Source organism: Hyalella azteca, unplaced genomic scaffold (genome assembly GCF_000764305.2).
Source record: "Hyalella azteca isolate HAZT.00-mixed unplaced genomic scaffold, Hazt_2.0.2 contig3814, whole genome shotgun sequence".
Lineage (NCBI taxonomy): Eukaryota > Metazoa > Arthropoda > Malacostraca > Amphipoda > Hyalellidae > Hyalella > Hyalella azteca.
The window spans coordinates 225,092-241,656 of NW_025934048.1; the positions used below are offsets into that span (position 1 = coordinate 225,092).

Consider the following 16,565-nt stretch of genomic DNA (forward strand, 5'->3'; position numbering starts at 1 on the left):
TCTCAATGATCTTTTTGTATGGTGTCACTTGGCACAAGAATGATCTAAATCTTCAAGATTTCTTGCTAAAATATATATGTAAATTTGTATTTAAACAGAAATGTGTTGGCGGCAAGAATGCAAAATCTTCTGGAGATACATACATACGTATTTTGATGCTGATCTGTTGCCAAAGATCTTTTAAATATTTGCCCACTAAAAAAACATTTGTGGTCATAATAAGTTATTTATTTTTTCTTGGGTGTTGATTGCCATCTGTAAAAAGTTTAGCTTTGGCAAGCATTTTTACTTGAGGTATTAGTGCTTTCCAGTTTCTACAGAGAAAGTGCCAAAATGTACAGAATGCTTTGAGAATAGTACAATTTGAAAGGAGACATTTTTAAAATAATTTTGGCTTGAGACTATTATTACTGTACATAATTTGTTGCCCACTAAAGTGAATTGCTGAATTCTTTACATGATCTGGTGATGCTTAGTGGCTTCCAATAGGTATTGTTAATACAAGTGGTTATTCAACATGGTTATTGATTACATACAAATTGTCTTGAAATCGCTAAGATGTGTTCCGATTTTTAGGTTTGATTTGAGCTACAATAAAATTTCATGTCAGCAAGTTACACCACAGGATGTAATCATGATCTCAATCTGCTTCATTTCATGATCTAGAATTTTTATTCAATGGAGCTGCTCAAGTTGTGTGTGGCTAGTTTTGTTAGGTATGGGTTTTGAAGACATCAGAGAACTTGGGATGCCTCTTCTCAGCACCTTGTCTGATTGCTCTGATGATGAGATGGAGCATCCCAAATCAACTTTCTCTGGAAATGTCATCAGGCCAGATGAGTTTTCTGACAACTCAGATTCATCTGATGGTGAGTGGAAACGATTACTTGTTCAAATTGTCTGTCTATTCATAATGTTAGTGTATATTTGTATTTTCTATTGTATATGTAAGCATTTTCATGAGTATTCCCTTAGACATATTTTCTCCCTTTGGCTTCTTTCAATTCATTTTAAGCATTTCAATTTTCAATTAATTATGAAACTAAATAAATACATGCAGTTAAACTTGCTTTGTATTCCAGATTCAGAAGAAGATGAAAGTGATGAAGAAACTCAAGAAGAAGGTGATGAAATTAATAGTGGAGCAGAAGGATCTGATTTGGAGATAAGAGGCAAGAAGAACACTAAACGAGTGATCAGCAGTTCGGATGATGACCATGGATCAGTCACCAGTGACGATACACAATCAGATGATGCTTCATCTTCAAGCAAAGACCCTTGTGCCATCTGCCTTGGGATGTCAATGGGACTTATTGGATCTCCTGAAAACTGCAACCATGCATTTTGCCTTGACTGCATCCTTGAATGGGCAAAGAACAACAATTCTTGTCCTCAAGATAGAATTAGCTTTGTCAAAATTCTAGTACGAAGAAGACTGGGTGGCCCAGTAATAAGAACTGAAGAGGTAGCAGAGGCTGAGCCAAGTGATATACCACCTGAAGACGAGGATTTTACCCGCTGTGAGGTATCTGTTAATTAATTAATTGATTTTCAATTATAATTTAGTTACATATGCTTAAGCTGTTAGTGTGTCCATTTTAATTGTGTTTCCACTCATTTTCAGAATTTGATACAAATGACTTTGAATCCTAATTTGTATCAAATTTTACATCACCCAAGGCCACGTTAACAAAACCATGCATTTTCTATTGCATACAAATGACTCTGAATCCTAATTCTTATCATAATGGGCTTCACTCGTGGCCATGTTACCAAAACCATGCATTTTCTATTGCATACAAATGACTCAGAATCCTAATTCTTATCACAATGAGCTTCACTCAAGGCCATGTTACCATAACCATGCATTTTCTTTAACATACAAATGACTCAGAATCCTAATTCTTATCACAATGAGCTTCACTCAATGTCAATGAAACAAAACCATGCATTTTCTATTTCATACAAATGTCTCAGAATCTTAATTCTTATCATAATGGGCTTCACTCAAGGTCAATTAAACAAAACCATGCATTTTCTATTTCATACAAATGTCTCAGAATCTTAATTCTTATCATAATGAGCTTCACTCAATGTCAATGAAACAAAACCATGCATTTTCTATTTCATACAAATGACTCAGAATCCTAATTCTTATCACAATGGGCTTCACTCAATGTCAATGAAACAAAACCATGCATTTTCTATTTCATACAAATGACCCAGAATCCTAATTCTTATCACAATGGGCTTCACTCAAGGTCAATGAAACAAAACCATGCATTTTCTATTTCATACAAATGTCTCAGAATCGTAATTCTTATCATAATGAGCTTCACTCAAGGCCATGTGAACAAAATCAAGCATTTTTTATTGCAGGTGTGCCAGCGTGGTGATCGTGAGGCTGAGCTGTTGCTGTGTGATGGCTGTGATCTCGGCTACCACATGTCATGTCTCCAGCCTTCTCTACGAGCTGTGCCTGTACACGAGTGGTTCTGCCCCACATGTTCCCCTGCTAGCAACAATAGTGACGAGGTTAGTCACTTCTGGGATGTGGTGTTGTCAAATTGAATTAGCAGTAATGACCACTCAACTTTATTAATTTATTTCATTTTCCTGTGGTTGAGACGATTTTTATATTCTTGACATTGATAGTGAGATGAATAGTACCGGTAATAGTTGATATTAATAGTGATGATGTTGGTCACTTCTTGGGTTTAGTGTGAAATTGAATAAAGAGTAAAGACAACCATACTTTAATAATTTATTTCATTTCCCTGTGGTTGAGATGATTTTTCAGTTATGGTACTTCAAATGTGGATAGTTCTGAATGGCCAAAACAGATTGTCCTCACAGTAGGTATATTTGCCATATTGCATTCAGGTAATAAATGGTAATATATAACTTGAAAATCGCAAAATTGTATAAAAAAGCTGAATATACAGTTTGAATGTATAGATAATAGTTTTCCCATCTGATTCAGGCCCAACTGATGAAAACTTCCTGCATTTCAGGGTGAAACTGCAGCAGATGTTCGTTCTCAGCAACCTAGGGCTGGAGGCAGACTGATCCCGAGGACGCGGGCGTCTGAAGTGGTGAGAGCTCGCATCACGCGGTCACGGATCACACGGTCCCAACACACAACAAGCCGACGCACAGCCCACAATTCTTTTATTTTAAATGACATTGAGGTAAGTTATTGAATTAATGCGCAACAAGCAGTCGCACAGCCCAGAACTCCTTTGTTTTAAATGACATTGCGGTGCCGGTAAGTACCTAATTCAATTAATGTACAACAATCAGACGCACAGCCCAGAACTTATTTGTTTTAAATGACATTGAGGTCAGTTGTTGAATTAATGCGCAACAAGCAGTCGCACAGCCCAGAACTCTTTTATTTTAAATGACATTGAGGTAAGTGGTTGAATTAATGCGCAACAAGCAGTCGCACAGCCCAGAACTTCTTTGTTTTTGATGTCATTGAGGTAAGTTATTCAACTAATGTGCAAGAAGCGTCACACAGCCCAGAACTCCTTTGTTTTAAATGACATTAAGGCAAGTTGTTAAATTAATGTACAGCAACAGACGCACAGCCCAGAACTTCTTTGTTTTTGATGACATTGAGGTAAGCTATTAAATTAATGTACAGCAACAGACACACAGCCCAGAACTTCTTTGTTTTTGACGACATTGAGGTAAGTTGTTAGATTAATGTCATATTTTTAAGAGCTGTAACGTGCGACTTGAAGCAAAATTACCATGAATTAGCTTGTACAATGACTGTTTGTTCGTTTATTGTTTTATTACTGCAAACATCCTATGGTATTCATAACATTTTTGGTGTAGGGTTATGCTGCTGGTCACAATAAAGCTAATGGTTAATTCAAAGAAGAGCTTCTTTGCCATACTGCTATGAAGACTAGACATTCCCGCTATGCCACACAAGACAAGGAATGACTTCAATATATGTATCCCCAGTATCAACACATCATGAAGAATTTGGTACTCCTGGAAAAATGTGCTCGAAAATAGTTCAAAGTTGGTGTCTCTTGATATAAATGTAGTGTGCTATCTATGATGAACAGAACGCCCCTCTTATGTTATTTGCCTGGTCTTCACACTTATCTGTATGTTGGAAAAAATAAGATTTAAGTTTATTGGAAAAACTGCAATGTATCAGTCCAGCTCAAATTTAGTGGTCAATTAAACCTATTATAGTTTCTACAACATATTTGGTACTCTATACAGCTGTATTAACATTTTCGTTAGGACTAATGTTTAACTTTGTTAATTGGAGACTTGAGCCTATAAGTCATGTTATAATGCATTTGTCATGGTGCTAGTTACATGCTTTGCAGGAATCAAATGAAGAAAGTGACTTCAACCCAACCACCGAGTCTGATGAAACTGACGATGAAATGGACGAGTTGCTTGCAGCAGAGGATGATGTACCAATCACCTCTGAAACACAGGTCAAAACTTCGACCAAGAGGGTCACGACTACCACTACAAAAGTTGTCAAGAAGAAACGCAAGGTGGGGAGAAAACGCTCGTCACGAAAAGCACCTGCAGGCGCCAGGAGAAGAAAGAAGGGAACTTCCAGGAGACGACGCAAGTATCGGACCAAAAGGCGCACCGCTGGCAAGAAATTTGTAAGTCTTATGAAGTAATTCTCCAAAAATTCAAGTAGCAGGTTTTCCCCTTTGCCTTTGTTTTATGGCGTTTCAGTAACGATTAAAGGGAACCCTGCAGAGCAAAATGTTCTTACTCGACGTCTTCGAGAGTATTTAACAATTGTAATTTAGCTATGCTATTTATATTTTAGCAAAGAGCAGGTTTCATAAATTTATTTTAGCTATGACAGTTCTGTAGACGTTTATTTTTTCTTAAATTTTCACGATTTGCTTCTCTAGATTTCTGTTTAGCTAGTGATGTATAGAAAATATGATATTACGTTGATTAAATGACGTAAGTAATATTTTTAACAAATTCAAGAAACGCCGCACCAGCAAGAAAATGATCCCCAAAGAGACACCCAAGTCTCGCCTGGCATCAGTCCTTGGCCTGAAAGCTCCATGCAAGAGTTACCAGCTCGGCTTACCCAGTCTACGTAACGTCCATGACAAGACCGTCGCCAGCGCCGGCAGTACCTCTGCTTCTGCTCTTTTGGCCGTGGCTCCTCTCACGCTACTAGGATCCAGTTCTTATCTCGACTATTCGGGGTACGTTTTTGTTTAGCTAGCTCTCAACTTTTTGGCCGTGGCTCCTCTCACGCTACTAGGATTCAGTTCTTATCTCGACTATTCGGGGTACGTTTTTGTTTAGCTAGCTCTCAACTTTTTGGCCGTGGCTCCTCTCACGCTACTAGGATTCAGTTCTTATCTCGACTATTCGGGGTACGTTTTTGTTTAGCTAGCTCTCAACTTTTTGGCCGTGGCTCCTCTCACGCTACTAGGATTCAGTTCTTATCTCGACTATTCGGGGTACGTTCTTTTGTTTAGCTCTCGACTTTTTAGCTGTGGCCATTTTCACGCTCCGAGGATCCAGTTCTTATCTCGACCATCAGGGGTACGTTTTTGTTTAATTGTAAACTTTTTAGCTGTAGCTCCTCTCACGCTCCTGGGATCCAGTTCTTATTTCCGACTATTCGGGGTACGTTTTTGTTCAGCTCTCAACTTTGATTTTCAGCTTTTAATTTTTTCTTGCATTAAATGTAGCTACTTGAATTCAATGTTTAACTTTTGTCATTTAAACTAAAGGGTAGCGTTTGTTTTCCAATTACAGTTGGTCAGGGGTTGATGTACAATCTTCACTTTCTAATAGTCGTACATTCATAATTATATTGAGTAAAGGAATGCCATTTTATTTACAACTTCTTTACAGTTTGGTTTCTCTAGCTGTTGACCCTACTGTTATACCAATTATTAGACAACTAGAGAAATTTAACTCTAAAGAAGCAGTAAATAAAAATAACATTATTCTTAATCTAACTTATCTAAATTAGGGGCTCTACTCTAAAGATCAAATCATTATATTTGTACATGGTCAATCACGAAGACACATTATAAAGGCCAGAAATCAGCGGTTATGGCCTTTCTATTCATTTCCCGTGGCTGGTTGAAGGTTCAGGCCTAGGTATATATTTCCTGGCGATGTTACTTAATCATTTGAGGTCTCTGGTATATAAATAAACTTTGATATCTTACACCAGCGAACTTCTTGAGTATAAGATGATGACACCATATTCAAAATCATTGTCTACTACTAACAGACCTTTTCCCAAATCGAGAAAAAAAACAAAGACTATCATTATATATTAACATTGCATAAGGTAGTTCTCTAATTGAAATTTGTTTCTGCACGCTTGAAGAACGAAGGCCAGTTATACACATCAGCCTGGTTTTATGAAGTAATCTACTCAAAAATTATATTTGCAGGCTTGAAAAAAATGTATACAATTCATATGTCAACATGGTTCCAAGGGATTCATCTAATTACAATTTGTATCTGTGGGCTTGAAAAAACGTGTACACAATTCATATTGTAACATGGTTCCAAGGGATTCATCTAATTACAATTTGTATCTGTGGGCTTGAAAAACATGTACACAATTCATATTGTAACAAGGTTCTAAGGGATTCATCTAATTGCAATTTGTATCTCTGGGCTCGAGAAACATGTACACAATTCATATTCTATCATGGATCCAGGGAGTCATCTAATTGCAATTTATATCTGCAGACTTGAAAACCATGTACACAATTCATATTGTAACAAGGTTCTATGGGATTCATCTAATCGCAATTTATATCTGCAGACTTGAGGACCCAAGCCCTTGTGACGTCCGCACTTCAGTACCCGGCAAGCGGTCCACCCAAGCCGGTGCTGGAGGTGCCGGCCCGCTCGCAGGAGTGGCCAGCGCGTTGTCGCTAAAGGCACGCATGTCGCACTCGCCTCTGATGGCTGCAAGCGTACGACGCTGGCCTTTGAAACCTGCTAAGAAACGCATTTCTTCTAAAGACAGCATTGCTGCTTCCATCAATAGTGCAATTCAAACTTCTATGGCCCGGAATGAAGAAAAAAGCAGAAAAAAAGAATTGGTCAGGAGAAAAGTCATTGAAGTTGAAAAACCGCGAGCAATTTCGAAGTTTTCCAAGTTAGATGGAAACTCAAATTCTATTGGTCTGCTTGATGCCATCATGCAAAGTCAAGATATGCTACATTCTGGAAATTTCATCATTAGTAAGAATCGCAGAGAAATTCTTCCTTCGGGACCCTCGAAAGATGAGAAGTCTTCAAGCCTCTTGACAAAGAAAATACCCGAGTCTGTACCAACAATAATTGGCAATACAAGTGCTTCTGGGAAACAGTGTAAAGGCGGCAATGGTGAGTCTTCTAATTCCGGCTCAGGTGCTGGCAACGACGGAGGAACTAGTAAAAACAATGGAAACTCCACATCAGCTAGTGGAGGGAGTGCCTTTGGGGTATCTGGGAACTCGAGTTCAGTTGGTGGGGGTGGCTTAGGAGGTGCTGGTGATGACGACGACGATGATGATGAGAGAAGGAATCGTAATTATCGTGATAACAACAAAAGATTCTCCACTTTTCCTTTAATTGATGAAGCTGATAGTCCGTCCATTAGAAATGATCGTAGAAGGCTAACGGACAGCAAAAACGAGAAGATGAATAAAATTGAAGAGAACTCGTGCAGTGACTATGAGCCTGACGATGGCGATCGAGAGTCGTCAGTTGAAAAAGATATTGTAGAGAATGAATCACAGGCTTATGCCTCTAGAAGTCCTGGTCATACGCGTGATAATGAAGACGGAAATGGTAACTGGGATGAACAATCGATTGCCGCTAAAAATATAAAATTTTCTAGTGACGAAAATCTAGATGAACAGCCTACTTCTGGTCGCCCTTCCCTAGGTGCTGACAGTGACTACAGATGTGTAGTAAGCAGTGGAGGTGAGGCCCAGTTTTCGAGAGAAAATATTACTAATAAACGTGGAATTACAGTAGAAGGGGACAAAAATGTAACTACTGAAGCATGTTCCAGTGAGATGAATATGGTTCATGCCATCCCAATGCCCTCACAACCTGATGGCGGTAGCTTAGCTTCTCTTGGTCAGTTTGACTTAGAAGCTGTCTCTGATACTGACTCCCCGGAGCTCCACTGCCCTTCTCCCGACACTCCCAGCAGCTTGTCTTTGTCTGACAGTAATTTAGGGGACAATGAAGTAACTAGCAGTACTAATGAAGTTCTGCAACCACGTGATGACTATTCCGTCCTCGCTACTCAACAGCTATTGGCCCCTGGCCCAGTAGTGCATAAGTTAGGAGGACGCGTGCCTTTAGCGACCTCGACTGCGTCAGTACCTCCTCTGCAACCTCCTCCTCATCTCAGAATGCAGCAGCAAAGTACCAACTTGGGATTAGAAGGGCTAGAAACTGAAGTCATTTCTGATAATGAAGATCTTAGTTTTGATGACAATGATATCATTGAAGAAGGTGAGATTCCTAACGAAGTTGAACCTCCTCGTTCAAGTCAGTCTTCTCTACCACACAACCGCCCCCGCATCAGCTTGAGCCTGAGACGCGCTATTGAAGTTTCGTCGCCTCTGCGAGAGTTTGACGGAGATTATGAAGAAGGAGAAATCGTTGATGACGCTATGAAGTCCAAGGAAAAAGAAAAAACTTTGGATGTTGACAACGATGTCAGCAAGACGAGCAGTAATAGTGCCGATGTCAGTGGACAAAACCATGAGGATGGTAAAGATCTTGATATTTCGGACGATTTTCCAGCTTCTTCCGCCAGCAAATCCGACGAAAAGAAAAGTGATGAGAAAGAAAATGTTATACCTGAGCGTGATTTGAATAAATTATCAGATGCTGCAGGTACTCAAACAAGCTCAAAGGATAATTCTGGTGCAAAAGATGAAAAAGCTAAAGGAAAAGATAGAGATGGCAAAAAATTGATTAAAGGGAAGGATGAGGCTGATGAAAGAGAAGGAAATCGAGACAAAGATATTTCATTCAAGAAAATATCACGTAGCAACAGAGATAGAAATTATCGGGACACCGATGGAGACAAGAGTATTCATAGAAGCAGCAGACGTGTAGACAAGAGTGCAGACAGGGAAAGAAATGAACGACATCATAGTAAAGAGAAGTTAAGAGAGCGAGACAAAAATCGAGAAAGAGAGAGAATGTCAGAAGGCAGTCGAGACCGACGAGGATTGCGACGAACTCCTGATAGAAGAGCTAGGAGAGATGGGAGAGAATCGTCCGGAAGACGAGGCGACGAAAGAACACGTGAGAAAGATCGGGAGAGGGAGCGAGAATGGGATAGAAAGAAAGAGCCTAAAAGAAAAGAAATGGAACGGTACAATGTCCGTCGGCTCATCACACAAAAAGAGGCTGAACGCAAGAAGAAAGACGAATTTGGACGAGACGTTGCCCTGAGATCCGATGGACGCTCGCGATCTCCATCGAAGCGAGGCGGAGGCAGCAGGTCCAAGTCTCCTAAGAAAGCCGAGTCACGGGTCCGACGACCTGTCCGTAAAAGAAGACGGAGTTATTCTTCAAGTTCCTCATCATCTAGTTCATCTTCGAGCAGCTCATCTTCATCCAGCTCTTCATATAGCTCGAGCTCAAGCTCTTCTTCAGTGTCGCGTTCACGCTCAAGATCTTCAGATAAACGACGTCGGAGAAGAAGAAAGTCTTTATCCAGGTCTAAATCTCCAGTAAAGCGGAAGGGTGCTAACAAGCAGAGTATAAAAGCTGGTAAAGTTATTGCAAAACAAGTAGTGCCAGCTCCGCCTTCTGTAGCTAAGATCAAAGATAAGACCAAAGAAAAATTATTGAAAAAGAAACCTCAGCCTCCATCAGTGCAGGAAACTGTTCCTGAGAAGGGAAGGAAGCGTGTCGATAAAGAGGAAACACGGGAAAAGGAAAGAAAAGTACGTAATAAGCCTGAAATTGAAAGCAAGGATAGACGAATCGATGGAGAAAAGAAGAAAAGAAAGAGAGAAAGAAATGAACAATTGAGCAAAGAAGTTTATCAGGCGGGCGGCAGTATCATGGTAAGTGTTAACTTTTCTCGTACCTCTGGCAACACAACCAACACCGTCACGGGAACCGCTAACGGAAGTAAACGTAAAAACAGGGACGTTGATGGAGTGGAAAAGCAGCAGCAGCCGCAAAATTTCCAGAATAATTCCTTGCCAAATTCAAAAAGGATAAGACGGGAGGCTTCTTCCAGCAGCATTGCTGCCCCCCCTCGAGCAAGCACCAACAGGCCAGGTTCTTCCATTAGCCAACGCAATGCACGAACTTGCTGGTCGAGGTCACGTTCTAGATCGCCAACTGGCAAGCATACTCCTCTTCAAGATGAGCCCATGTGGTCACCCAGAAGTCGAGGTCCTGCAACTGGATTGATTCCAATAGTGGCTTTGGAGGACATCCCTGGAGTGCGTCTTGATAATTCCGGTTTGAAATCACCCGAGATGGGCGACATGGACGTAATCCTGGTGACACCGCCCCCACAGGAGCCTATCCTCATCTCAGACTCGGAAGACGAGGGCATCACTCGCCTGCCTCCAGATCTTGGTCTCCCAGCCGCAGTTGTCCCCACGCCCACTCGACCTACAGGCCCCAAGACTCCACCTGAACCTGGGGTCAAGTTTACTCTTTCTAGTAAGGCAGCGTTGAAGCCCATAAGCAACCCACTAGGGGAAGAGGATGAGGAACGAAGAGGCCCGAACACCCCGCCTGGTCCTCCCCCCGAGAGTGATGAAAGTGCGGAGCAGGGCAGAGACAAAGATGAAGGCAGTGGAGTCCCATGTTCACCTGCTGGGACCCCTCCAAACTCTTCTCCAGAACCCGATGTTTATGACCCCTTTGAGCCAACGAAATCTCCATCTCCATCGCACTCAACAGCCCCACAGTCACAGGAGTCGCACTCACCGCAGCAAGAAGCCCGTGTTAGCAGCAGTGACCAGGCAACACCGCAGTCACCAAAACCTTCCCCTCAATCAGCTCAGGCACAGTGCTCAGTTCAGTCACTATCGTCTTCTCAGAGTGGTTTACCTACCTCACAACAAAACAATTCTCCTATCGAGATCATGGAGGTACTTCAAAGCTCTCCTTCCAAGAACGCCAAAGTTTCAAAAGCAACCCAGAACTCAACGCCTCCACCGCCGCTGCCTATGGAACCTCCTCAGCCTGAAGAACGACCGCCAGAACCAAAAAAGCCACCGCCGCCGTCTGAAGAGGAGGCGTCCAGTACCGTTGTTTCCTTGCCGCCAGCCACTAAAAGTTCTGTTACTGGCGTCCCGGTCGTTGCGCCGCCAGCTCCTTCCGTCAGTACTTCCACTCTTACGACTGCGACTAACACCCAGCCTCTTAACCCTGTACAGACGCTCTTTGCTGGCCTACCAGCAAATGTTGCCAATATTCTTTACCCTGCTGCTCTTGCCGCGGCGGCCATGCAACAACATCAACAATCGCAACAGCAAGCGCAGGCTCAAATGCAACCTGTACGTCCTTTACAGCTTCCTGACTTGAGCAAACCACCACCAGATAAACCAAATCTCAAACAGCCTCCACCTTCCAAAGTTCCTGCTCAAAACGGACAGCCTGGTAGCTTGCTGAGCCTTCCTTTGCCACGCATGCCATCAAACTCTCTTTTCGATTTGGACGCTGCGTCGCCCACTTCTCCTGCTAGCTCAGACGCTAGTGATATTTTTGAGCCACCCTCTCCTTCTCACTCCACATCACCGCGTAAACATCGATCATCTCAGAAGTATTCTAAGAAATCATCATCATCTGGTGGCCCTACTGACAAATTCGACACTCTTTTTGGTGGGAGCGGAGGAAGTAAGAAACATTCATCGGGGCATCAATCTAGCAAGCACAGAAACGCCGTGAAACTTGCAAAGCTCAAGAGTGCAGGTAATACGTTATTTTTTACTGTGTTATGTTCCAGGTATATTTTTTGGCATTTTTGCTTACAGTAATTTATCGTATTTTGTTGCGAAATGTGTGAACATTTCAATGTTAAATGGGCAGTGATGTTTAGTGCGGTGAATATTTACCTTCTGGAAACAATGAAACTTATGAAACCTGATGTCTTCATTTCAGTTAAAGGAGTGGACGAAGATATTCCCAACTCTGCAGTCGATCTTCAAGTCAAAGAAAAGGTGAAGGCTCGCACCAACTAAGTCTTTTTTTTTTCTACCTGATAACTTACTCTTCAAGGCTTAATACTGTGATTTTTTACATTACTTATATATGCGAAGTAATTGATTGTGTGGCAAAAAAATGCTTCTAAAATTTGTGTGTCATTTTATATGTTTAACTTTAGTTCATTAGCATTCTTATTGATAAAAAAAGAAACTTTCACTTGTTAGGATTAATTTCAATTTTTTTTCGTTTAAAAATATTCGACTTTGATGTGTGCTTCAATGGAACAAATTTTCCAATGCATTTTTGTAGCGCTATGAACATTTTGCAGTTCCTAAAGAAGTTGCAGCGCCAAGACCGGGTGGTTGAGGAGGTCAAGCTCAGCCTCAAGCCATTCTATAACCGCAAGACCATCGGCAAAGACGACTATAAGGACATCATGAGGAAGTGTGTGCAGAAGGTACGAATATCCAGAATAATGTATTAAATTTTTTCTTGCATGGGGAAGCGTGTGCAGATGGTACGAACAGCCAGTCTAATTGTATCTAGTCTTTTTTTGCATGGGTAAATGTGTGCTGAAGGTACGAACAGCCAGTTTAATTGTATCTAATCTTTTCTTGCATGGGGAAGTGTGTGCTGAAGGTACGAACAGCCAGTCTAATTAAACTAAGTCTTTTCTTGCCTAAGGAAGTGCGTGCAGAAGGCACGAATAGCCAGCCTCATTAAATTAAATCATTTCTTGCATGAGGAAGTGTGTGCAGACGGTACGAATAGCCAGTGTAATTAAATTAAATCTTTCCTTGCATGAGGAAGTGTGTGCAGAAGGTACGAATAGCCAGTGTAATTAAATTAAATCTTTCCTTGCAAGAGGAAGGGTATGCAAAAGGTACGAACAGCCGGTCTTTCAATATTCAATATTCTTGAATGTGTTTCAGAGTATTTTGATCTTCGTTGACGAGAGAATTTCACTAATTGGTTGTGTAAATTATCGTTACCTATTATGTAAGATCACTTGCCGGTGTCTATTTGAATTGAGATACGTAGCCAATTGAAAAAGATTTTGTCTATTTGAATAAGATTTTTCAGGAACGCAAGACCAGAGACAATATTAATTTGAAATATACACATTCGTCAACATTTGCATAATATGCTGATACAATTATTTTCTCTAGTCGACCCTTCTGTATGATGACTTCACTAAAGTATCCTTCATTAGCTTATAAACATTCGAATTGTTGTTGCTTTCCATTGCATAATGTGGCACAAATAAATACTATGTTTTTTGAAGCACTCGAAAACTTACTATTACTGTCCATTTTCTTCTACCTGGCAAGGAATCTTACTATGATTTCAGTGCATTCGCAGTAATGTTTAAAAAAATTTCATTTGTTATTCTGCAACCGCACTGAAAGCATTGTAACATTGGGGAATGTAAGACTTGATTGAATATACTCGCAGCTTTCTGCAATACCGGGTCTAATTAAATTAATATATAACTTTGGGGAATATTGGGCTCAATTGAATATCTTTGTCAGCTTTGGTGAATATCAGGCGTAACTAAATGAAATTGTCGCCATGGTAAAGGTTAGTTTACTTCCATGTATTATGCGATCACTGTAATGAATACCTACGTTCGTTACAGGTGTGCAATAATCGGTCGGGTGAGATCAACCCGACGAAGATCCGCGAGCTTGTTGAGGGTTACATCAAGAAGGTCAAGTACTACCGTAAGAAAGAGACACACGTCCCTGGCCACCCCAACGCCTTCGCAGTCTCTACGCCGCCTATTCATAGTATTACTAACGCTCTAACTAGTAATAGCATTACTATTAAGAATAGCAAGGCCTCGAACGCTGATAGTAACCCTAATCTCAATAATAACTTGCCTAGCGTTAGTAATATCTCCGGTAGTAATTTACATGTAAACACTAGCATGGGTCAGCCTCCTTCCTTGTTGGGGTCATTGAGTTCGTTACCCCCTCTTCTGAACTCGGGGGGTGGGGGTGATAATGCCCCGCCTCCCTCTGCACTTCTCGGCGGTGCTAAAGGCAGCAGTTTAATTTCCTTTTCCTCTATTGAGAATAAAGCTTAAGTCGTAATATTTATTTATTACTGCCGCCTTTTTCATAATATTGTTCTAGTTAGTTTGTTTTAGTTCTCATTTCATGAATTTAATTCAATTAGGTGTGTGAAAAGCTTAATCATTCTTGTTGTCTTCCGAACTGCACAACAAGTAGGAACATCTTTCTTCTATGAAGGAAATTCACCTAGAAAAGAACGAGTAAATCACTAATATATCGTTTTTATTTATGCTTATAATTTATTATTATTATTAATATTATTTTTGTTTGTTTCAATTGATGAGTGCGCGGAAGTTTAGTTGATTATTGTCAATAACTCTCTTGGTGTCGAACGAAGCGTCATAATTTATTTTACCGGATGCGTTACTCAAAATATTTTCAAACTTCCTAGAATGAAGTCTCATTTTTCATTCAGTTAATAATAATGTTATTTTTTAACCTTTTAACACAGTACTTTCTTCTAACGCAGATTGGACTCGTTAAACTCTTCCAACGTCACAAGTTTCTGCGGCTGATCTACTCATGCTTACTATTATGTATATTCCTTAACTCGACTAGTTTCATAAGTAAATACCAATCAATATTGGTCCTCGGTGCTTATAAGTTTACCGTCGATAAACGATTTCAGATAACGATGCCAAGTTGTTTGTGCTTGACATGAATTCTTTAATACTGGACCGAAGATAATTAAATTGCTTTGTGTTTGTGTTTTAGATAATTATCTAAATCTAATATGAATTCATATTTTGCATCGGATAAAGCGGTGTCCGCATTTCGGAATAACTAAAGTACACGAGAGAAACTTTAAATGGAAAATGTTATTATAGAAAATTCAAATAAAATCAATCTCTTCCGTTGGTTTTTGATGCTATTGTAGACGGCAATTGCGTAATTACAAAAGTATTAAAGTATTTATTCACGTTGAGACTTATCTTATGATGGTTGTAGTGGTAATTGATTCTGCCATGAACTTGCGTACAGTAATTTTATCGGTATCCTCGCTAAACGAACTTCATTGAACTTCTAAATTTAGTGCCGTTCATCAGAAAATCGAATTGTAAAGTTAGTTTAATTTGTTGATGAATTGATACCTTATTTTCTCCACGAATTACTTGTGCTGCGAAAATTAGTGAGAACTTGACCTGATATGAAAACCAGGTTACATTAGTTACAGTTGCTTTACCTACCTTATTTTTTACAATTATAATTTTCATTCGTTTTTGCTACCATTCAATTTTCTTCTAATACAGTCGTATTTCACTTGCATAATGGTAGAGTTTGTATAAGGTTGATAAGAAAATGTGTTACTCAGCTAATTTATTTCAAGGCATTCGTTACTGTACGTAAAATCATTTTTATTACTTCGAGCAGAAAAGAATTCTAACCGAACCTTGCATGGGTTAACGAAGCATGTAAATATTATGTAACTTTTATTTGTATTGCTATCATAGATATAGTATGCATCAAATTCTCATGAACAATTAAACCAGTAATTTTCTGAATGGGTTTGCTGTCTTTGTTAAGGGATTTTGTTGATATCTACATGTGAATATTGTAATTTATATAAATATATATCAAACGTGTACTTTTTTCATATAGCGCAATTATCTTGCTGAGAGGAGTAGAGGGTGGGGGCCACTGACAGCTACTCGAACCTTAGGACAAGGAAAAGCTGACCTCTGTTCAATTCTTTTTATCTATGATTACACTTATGTTCGTGTCTAGAACTAATTGAATTATGAAATAAAACCATTAAAATTTATCGTGTTAATAATTAAACCTGTGCTAATTGAGCGCTTAGCGGACAAATGTGTATAGAACAGTTTTACCAGAAACTTGTTCATTTAAATGAAAGGTTCAAGCGCCTAGTAAAGTGATTATAATTGTTATTTATGAAAACTAGCTTACAAAGGAAAGACTTACAGCCTATTACTTGACATTAAATATCCGCGCCACCTCTCGCACTTCGGTCGTACAGGAACAATTATGCATATATGTATCAGTATCAGCGGTGTGAGCGTGAACCAAGTCGCATTTTGCCTGTCGCCAATTCTAAACTTAGCGAAATTTTTCGTCTTGGTGGGCTTCGAGCAGAAGTCCTATTAGTAACAATAATCTCAAATTGTTACGAGTTAGGAAGAAAGTATTGCGGTAGCAGGCTGTTTCAGCAGTGAGTGAATAGCAAACGATATGGTACATTTATGCACGAGGAAGGAAATGTATTGCTTCTACAAATTTCAATAACGCAATTAAAGATAGCAACCGTTAACTAATGCAACGGTAATATAATTTGTAATT

At 39.9% G+C, this 16,565-nt stretch overlaps 1 protein-coding gene across 2 annotated transcripts; it reads left to right on the forward strand.

Annotated features, from left to right (window-relative positions):
* Positions 1-594: 594 nt before the first annotated feature.
* Positions 595-16,029, forward strand: LOC108674965 (serine/arginine repetitive matrix protein 2). Of its 2 annotated transcripts, XM_018162951.2 has the most exons (11): positions 595-869; positions 1,083-1,525; positions 2,380-2,535; positions 3,015-3,191; positions 4,359-4,652; positions 4,996-5,222; positions 6,818-11,955; positions 12,145-12,203; positions 12,518-12,646; positions 13,829-13,979; positions 14,737-16,029. In XM_018162951.2, exons 1-11 carry the CDS (start codon positions 719-721, stop codon positions 14,748-14,750), a joined length of 6,939 nt encoding a protein of 2,312 aa, XP_018018440.1. In that variant the 5' UTR covers positions 595-718; the 3' UTR covers positions 14,751-16,029. The 2 variants fall into 2 exon arrangements, with proteins under 2 accessions (XP_018018440.1, XP_018018439.1); XM_018162950.2 differs by lacking the exon at positions 14,737-16,029 and having other exon boundaries at positions 13,829-14,657.
* Positions 16,030-16,565: the final 536 nt, after the last annotated feature.

What these genes read in the sequence shown, in the direction of transcription:
- LOC108674965 (XM_018162950.2), top strand. Translation starts at nt 719, where the DNA reads ATGGGTTTTGAAGACATCAGAGAACTTGGGATGCCTCTTCTCAGCACC. An exon ending in AGGATTTTACCCGCTGTGAG is followed by an intron (nt 1,526 to 2,379) that starts GTATCTGTTAAT and finishes TTTTTATTGCAG; the next exon opens with GTGTGCCAGCGTGGTGATCG. An exon ending in TCTTATCTCGACTATTCGGG is followed by an intron (nt 5,223 to 6,817) that starts GTACGTTTTTGT and finishes TTATATCTGCAG; the next exon opens with ACTTGAGGACCCAAGCCCTT.